General features: G+C 50.3%; 1 protein-coding gene across 1 annotated transcript in view; it reads right to left on the reverse strand.

Moving 5' to 3' along the window:
• LOC308154512 (protein Jumonji-like) overlaps positions 1 to 7,578 on the reverse strand; it is a gene marked incomplete at both ends in the record, with an annotated part of 14,223 nt that extends 6,645 nt beyond the window's left edge. The window contains 2 exon segments of the mRNA XM_080527659.1: positions 5,175 to 5,197; positions 7,404 to 7,578. Of these exon segments, the coding sequence (XP_080383785.1) occupies positions 5,175 to 5,197; positions 7,404 to 7,578 (198 nt within the window).
• Positions 7,579 to 8,121: the final 543 nt, after the last annotated feature.

Raw genomic sequence — 8,121 nt, forward strand, 5'->3', positions numbered from 1 at the left:
GGAGAGGAGAGGAGAGGAGGGGAGAGGAGAGGAGAGGAGGGGAGGGAGAGGAGAGGGAGAGCAGAGAGAGGGAGGGGGAGAGGGGAGGGAGGGGAGGAGTGAGAGGAGAGTAGGCGAGGGGAGCGTTGGTGACAGGAGGAAGACGGAGGCGGTGGCGGAGGTGGGAAGGCCACGGAGCGGCGTGTTTCTGTGTCGGTTACGTGCGGAAGATGGTCCTCTGTGGCTCGGTCGGTCGGTTCGAGCGTGGCGCTAACAACGCTACGGTTTGTCGGTTCGATTCCCACCGGGACTGTGTATACCGAGAAATATATGCACTCGCTGCCGTGTAAAGTCTTGGAGGAAAGTCTAATGATCGCAAGGTTGGCAGATCGGCGGTTCGAGCCCCGGCGAAGTGTCCACATGGCGAAGTGTCCTCGGGCAAGACGCTCCCAGTGAGCGGGCCGGGCCGGCGCCTGGCATGGTAGCTTGCCGCCATTGGTGTGTGAATGGGTGTGTGAATGGGTGAATGAGAGGCCGTTGTAAAGCGCTTCTGGATAAAGGCGCTGTATAAGTGCAGTCCGTTTCCCATTTACCATGGAAGTGTGAAAGCGAAACGGGGTATGTTGTCATGTTAAGATGGAGCGGTGGAGGTCGGAAGGGACGTGGCGTCCTATTTCTCTCCGTCATCCCGAGTGCTTCCGTTAGCGAGCGAACGTCCTCGGTGGGTGGCGTCGTAGCGGCGTCCCGGTTTGTTTCGACGCGTGCGCTCGTGTCGCCGTCAGCTCGCAACCTCGCGAACCCGCAGGATGTAAACACAACCGGAGATCACACGGGAGCTCAGGAGACTAGAAAGCCCGACGGCGGGAATTCAAACGGCCTCGTTCGCTAGGATGCGAAACGCCGCGGCTTTGAGCGCTAAGCTGGCCTGCCTCGTAAGCCTTGGCACACACACTCCACACACACTCCACCACCGCCGGGCACCTCTGGGGGGGGGGGGGGTGAAAGCTGGCGAGTAAAAAACGCTTTTGGCTGGCCTCTGTGGAGAGACTCGGGGTTCTACCTTATCTCCTACGCTAGCGTGTCGCTAGCATATGCTGAGGGAATTCACTGCATGTCTCTCTCTTTTCAAATAAGGTGACAATGACATGTTGTCACCTGTCCAAACGCCCATCTACACACCATATGGGACCACACACACACACACACACACATACACATGTGCATGTGCAGACACACTCACACTGGCGCGCTCAAACACACACACACACATGCACACTGACACACACACCGTGAGGAGAGGGAGGGAGGGAGGGGGAAACGTATAGGCGGTAATTATTGACAAGGCGCAACACCTGTGTTCCTTCCGCATGGCTGGAACACTCTGTGAGCATCAAACACCAAACGTGCTGTTTGTCTTCAAAGACTCCGCAGAGGCACACCTCACTCCATGTTTCCAGTTAGTTATTTAAAGCGTGTAGCGTCGTAACACGTCTAAACATCTGGCTCTCCGCCACCGGTGAAACACAATCATACGTGTGTAAGTATGTGGCGTTGTAAATGATTCATTCATCATCTAGTAGTAGGCCTTATCCGCTTGTTAAGTCGTGACGTGTTTCCGGGTCCAACGTTGGCTGAGGCGCTGTCTTCGAAATGCCGAAATAATAATAATAATTAATTATATTTATATAGCGCTTTTCCGAGGCTCAAATACCCTGACAATATGGAGAAAACGGGAAAGTGCTGTGTCCCTTGTTGAATGAATAGATCCGAGTCTAAAAAACGATTAAACTGTCATTCTACCGCTGTAGTTCACAGGTACTCTGGAGCGGGGAATTTCTGGTTTGGATCCGGAAATGGCTAAACGTCACTTTTGACGTCAGACTTAACAAGCGGATTGAAGTGTTATGGAACGAGGAAGCCGTGGTATATCGTGGATATCGCACACAGCTAGCGGGGTGGTTAGGTGGTTATCTATCAATATTTCACGAAAAGAAAGACGAGACAAACTTTGAATGAATGCATTTTAACGGGAACTCTGTTTTATCGTAAGTGTATTCATCCTCGGGAACAGTTGTTTATCGATTGCTAAGCAACGGTAAGAATGTAACTTCGATAACGGTAACGTATACATTTTAGCCGCGCGTATAGCATGGATGTCCGCACGGCTGACCAATAGAGAATAGAGAAACTGGACCAATAGAGACAATGGACCGGATCTATCCGTTGTATACAAAAGGTTTGTGTGTGTGTGTGTGTGTGTGTGTGTGTGTGTGTGTGCGTGTGCGCGTGTGTGTGCGTGTGCGTGTGCGTGTGCGTGTGCGTGTGCGTGTGTGTGTGTGTGTGTGTGTGTGTGTGAGACGGGACGCTTTGCATGGACCTCGAGAGTAGGATGACATACACACACAGCACGCTACACACACACACACACACACACACTCACACACACACACACACACACACACACACATACACATATGCACGCATAGACGTACGCACAGACGCACCCAGATACGCACACACTTAAGCAAGCAAGCACGTACGCATGCAGAGACGCACACACACACACACACACACACACACACACACACACATACACATATGCACGCATAGACGTACGCACAGACGCACGCAGATACGCACACACTTAAGCAAGCAAGCACGCACGCACGCAGAGACGCACACACACACACACACACACACACACACACACACACACACACAGACAGATCCAGAGACAGAGGAGTCCTGCTCGCCTCAAACAAGCCACACTGTGGGAAACACTGGCTTAGAGAAACAACAGGCAGAGAGAGAGGGAGAGGGAGAGGAGGAGGAGGAGGAGGAGGAGGAGGAGGAGGAGGAGAAGGAAGGAGGGAGGGAAGACAGAGAGAGACAGAGTGAGAGAGCATCCGTGCCCACAGCTGGGGTACAGTGTGGTGAGGGTAGACTGTGGTTGGGCTCTAATGGAAACCATTAGCTGTTGAGAGGGAAGGAGAGAGGCTGGGAAAGAGCCCTGTCTGCCTGCCTGTCTGTCTGCCTGTCTGTCTGTCTGCCTGCCTGTCTGTCTGCCTGTCTGCCTGCCTGTCTGCCTGCCTGTCTGCCTGTCTGTCTGTCTGCCTGCCTGCCTGCCTGTCTGTCTGTCTGCCTGTCTGTTTGTCTGTCTGTCTGCCTGCCTGTCTGTCTGCCTGCCTGCCTGCCTGCCTGCCTGCCTGCCTGTCTGTCTGCCTGTCTGCCTGCCTGTCTGCCTGTCTGTCTGCCTGCCTGCCTGTCTGTCTGTCTGTCTGCCTGCCTGCCTGTCTGCCTGTTTGTCTGCAGTAGCCAACAGGGGGGTTGGAGGAGAGGAACTGTGCCAAGCTAGACTAGGGTAAGCTGAGTTAAGATGGACTAGGCTCACATGGGCTAGGCTGGGCTAAGTTAGGCTGGGCTAACAGACGCTAGGCTGGGCTAAGTTAGGCTGGACTAACATACGCTAGGCTAAGTTAGGCTGGGCTAACATACGCTAGGCTAGGCTAAGTTAGGCTGGGCTAACATACGCTAGGCTAGGCTAAGTTAGGCTGGGCTAACATACGCTAGGCTAGGCTAGGGCCGGACTGGCCGAGTGGCAGTGGGAAGGCCCCTCCGGCGCCGGGCCACCCACGCCTAAGCGGCAGGGGGCTAACTTTAGCCTGCTGACGTCACCCTGGATCACATCTGCAGACCGCTGCTGTGGTGGCGGTCACTGTGTTTATTGTCCTGGGCTCATATGGGGTAACAGCTAACAGATGACCCAGACACCAGCCTTCACATCCAACTCCTAATGCGTCTCGAGGCTAATCTCCCTACACCGAAACCGCAGTTGAATCATTGAAACGGTGACAGTGATTCTGTGTCGCTCCAAACCCTTACTTGGGGCGTTGTTGGTCATGTGACGACTGTGGCGATGTGTGTGTGTGTGTGTGTGTGTGTGTCTGGGACCGGTTTCCCTTCTCTCTTCTTCCTGCTCCCAAACGTAAACACTCTGCCGAGCCTCTCCGCTGGCACCGGATGAGAGAGAAAGACACACACAACCACACACACACACACATGCCCACACACACACACACACACACACACACCCACACCCAACCCCCCTCACCTCACCTCAATAAATACCACAGGTCTAACACAGCTGGAGGGATGACACACTGAAAAGAACAATACCATGTGGTCCCATGACCCAATACACTGTGTGTGTGTGTATGCTTACACTTGCATGTGTGGGTGCGTGCATACGTGTGTGTGTGTGTGTGTGAGTCACTCTTGCCACTCCCCCCCCCCACACACACACACACACATGGCTTGTGATGCAAGGCAGAGCTGTACCGTGGGAGGCCTGTGTGTGAGAGGCAGCAGAGGTGAGGGGATGTGGCCGCCGGTGTCTCAGCTGTGATGACGTCTGGGGGGGGCGGGGGGGAGATCTGTGGGGGTCCTGGTGCGGCTTTTCAACTTGGCGGGTTTGAATGTGCTTCGGGACATTTTTGTGCTTTTAGTGGTTTTGTTTCATATATAATAATGACTTCTATCTGTTTGTCTGGTTCTTTGTATTGAACAACATCAATCACGTTCAAACACACACTCTCTGAAACTGCTTTTCTAGGTTTCTAATATACGTACGCTTGAAATAAACGTGAAACTGCTTCCCCAGTCACCACATTATATAACACGTTTCTGTCTGCAGTTTTACGGTTCTGTCAGAAGGACAGTTATGAGAAGGGCATAATGGCCCCTGAGAGTGTGAGCACATGTGACAGGGTCTGGTTAAAACATCCACAAGTAGGGCATGGTCATTTTTCCGTTTCCAGATTATGAAAGTGCAGATTGTAAGCTTTCAAATGGTGTGTCATACCAAAAAAAAAGGAAAAAAGCTTTTTTGCTCATTTGCGCGGCTTGAGAATTGCCGACATGCGGCCCTTTTTTTTTAAAAGTCTGTGGTGGAGAGAGAGGGTGCCGTGGGCCCACCTGTGAAAGGCCATGACAATTAGACTGCTGCTCCTGTCTCTGTCCAGACTGTCTGCCAAGCCCACCTGGAACTGCAGGAAGAACCAGAGCAGCTTATCCTGGTGTAAACGTTTATTTTCTTTTTTTTAATTAACACCTCTCCCGGTAAGGTGTTCCGGCTCTCTCAGGCGGGGAGACAGGTGATTTCCTGTTAGAATCCTCGCTGATCAGCGGCATCACACCTGTTCCTGTTCGGCACTGCCTTCTGGGAAGGTGGGAGAGAACGCGGAACGTTCCGGAGAGCGTTTTTAAGATGTTATGTTGAATTATTTTCAAATAAGATCATCCAAAAATATCAAGTCACTTTCGACGAAGTCGGAGACCAAAAGAAAATAAACAAAAAAAAGTGCCATCTTTTGTGTTTCTCTCCGCAGCGTATGTCTATATTTGTTCGAGACAATGTCATTCCATTGAAGTTAAATATGTGGTAAAACACCCTTTTTTCCCCCACCTATCCATCTCTTAAATTGTGTTTTTATACGTTAGCGGTTCTCCCTTTCCTCAGGGAGGATGCAGAGTTAGAGAGATATTCGGATGGGGAGCAACAAAACAAATCAACACGCGTGTCAGTTTCATTAGCTATTCAGTTATTCTCTTTCCTCTTTGTTTTTCCAGAGTGTCTGCGTCTGAATAGGGCCCAGGACTGGCAGGCTGTCAGGCAGCTATCAGGTGTGCAAGGGAGCTTAAATATACAACCCAGCAACACACCCTTGTCAGCCCGACTCTATTTACTGTCTCTTGCATCGAAAATGAGCAGTTTTTTTGGGTGATAACGGCATCATATCACTCACATTCCATCCGCTGAGATCATGTTGAGTAATCACATGTGTTTAATGTGATAGTCATTTCGGTCGGACTTTGATTAGGTTTGATTTGGAGCCATAGCGGAAATCCTTATCTGATGGTGTTATCTTTGTTCTCGAAATCTGCAATGGATCTAATCAATTGCGCCTGTTTTCGATTTCACACAGTAATATAATATCAGATTTATGTGACAGGATTTGTCTGTTTTAATATTCTGTGCTCAGTTAACCGTCTCTCTCGATGACTGGTCCCAAGTCTCGAAAACAAAGCTTGATTCGTTCTTCCTTTCTTCATTTTCTTTCGTTTCCTTCTTCTCTTCTTTCTCTGTGTCTCTTCCCCCCCTCTCTCTCTCTCTCTCTACCCCTTTATTTCTCCCCTCCCTGCTTGTCTGCTAAAAGGATTCTGGTTGTTTAGTCACGTCCTTCTTCCCTTCTAATTAAACGTAGGAAATCATCCTTAGCAGATCATTTTGTGACTTTTACACCCATTAATTTGCCATAATTATTTCATTTCAGATTTATCTAACTGTAAAGGCTCACAGATGGTGGGTTCCACAGAGAATGTTCCCCAGTCAATCAAAAATAATAACCTTAATTGGAGCGTTGATATTCTTCTTCTAATTGTGCCCTTTTCTGTACTATTACCAGTCTTTTTTTATTCAAATATTAATTGTACCAATTGTGTTCTTGTTTGATCTCTGATCTTTGATCTTTCTTGTTCAATTACCCTTATCATCTTATCGTTTTAATGTGCATTGGACAGCGTGGAACGGTGATGGTGATGGTGATTGCCTTGCCCGGTTGTCTTTGGTGGGATTTTGTGTTGTGGGTTAAGTCCATCGGCATCCAAATAATTCACCAGGATGAACCATTCCTGTAATAGACTGTTTTGTACTTACATATTGAACTTGGGCTGCTAATCAGAATCAGATTCCGAATTGCTTTTATGACATCCAACGTACACAGACACAAGAGTAACATTCGTAGACTCTTGGAAGTTCTTCGACGTCGGCATTGCAGCAGGACACAAACGCAACAATAATAGAATAAAGTCAAATAAGTCACGTAAGTCGTAATACAGTCAAGTAGAAGGTATCTCTGCGTGTCAGGACAGAGCTGGCTCATGTTGAGCGGCTCGGGCTCTTAAAACTCTTAAATGGCCGGTGTGTTTCACTCCTAAAGCCCCCCCTCTCCGGTTCCCTGTTGACGTATGGAGATGAATGAACTCGGGAGGCCATTGTCCTGCCGCCCCGCCCCCATTCAGTGTCATTGGTGCGTGTGGCAGGACCGATGGGGATAGATGCAAATGGAGGGGGCCATCTGATCTGGACAGACATAAACGCTACCCGCTGCCCCCACAAGACCACGAGACACCCCGCCACCGCGTTTGGGTCTAAGAACGTTCCGTCTGTCGGCTAGTCCTGGCTATCTGGAGTCTAATCTTGAGACTATCGTACCGGCCGATCGAGTCTGTCCTTCACACACAGTCGCTGTCATTCTGAATGAAGAGTTTTCCTTGTTTGGGTTCTTGGACATCAGAGCTCTGAGCAGGCCTGCTTTTTTCTTTCTTTTCGTGTCGGTGAAGACGGAGAATGAGTGATTCCTCACCTTTGACCCCTCGTGGGGCGCAAAGGGACTGTGTGGGAGGACATTTGGGTCGGTCTGGGGGAGGTGGGGGCAGGGGGTGGCTTGCTATGGGGGTGCAGGGGGGGGGCTCGGGGGTTGGCTGACCCAGAGGCCTTGGAAACCAGGAAGTGTGAGCTGATCTGTAAGAGGCCTTCATTTGGGTATGAAATGAAACGGTCCTCCATGCATGACCCCTATTGGGAGAAGCCCCCTCAGGTTCGCTCCTCTCAGACCCTGATGTGGTGACCCTTCACGCCCCCGCTAATCCCCGGGCCTGGAGCCTAGGAGACGGGCTGAATGAGCAGGCCGACGCTAAATCACACACGTCACATTCAATAACCACACAGGGCTGCACAGCTAAGCAGTCTTCAGTGTGTGTGTGTGTGTGTGTGTGTGTGTGTGTGTGTTGTCTGTGTGTGTGCGTGTGTGTGTTGTCTGTGTGTGTGTGTGTGTGTTGTCTGTGTGTATGTGTGTGTGTGTGTGTGCGTGTGTTTGCACATGTGTCTGTGTGTGTGCATGTGTGTGTTGTCTGTGTTGTCTGTGTGTGTGTGTGTGTGTGTGCGTGTGTTTGCACATGTGTCTGTGTGTGTGCATGTGTGTGTTGTCTGTGTTGTCTGTGTGTGTGTGTGTGTGCATGTGTTTGCACGTGTCTGTGTGTGTGTTGTCTGTGTTGTCTGTTTATGTGTGTGTGTGTGTGTTG

The sequence above is a fragment of the Nansenia antarctica genome (assembly GCF_963989245.1).
Source record: "Nansenia antarctica genome assembly, chromosome: 3".
Taxonomy (NCBI): Eukaryota; Metazoa; Chordata; class Actinopteri; order Argentiniformes; family Microstomatidae; genus Nansenia; species Nansenia antarctica.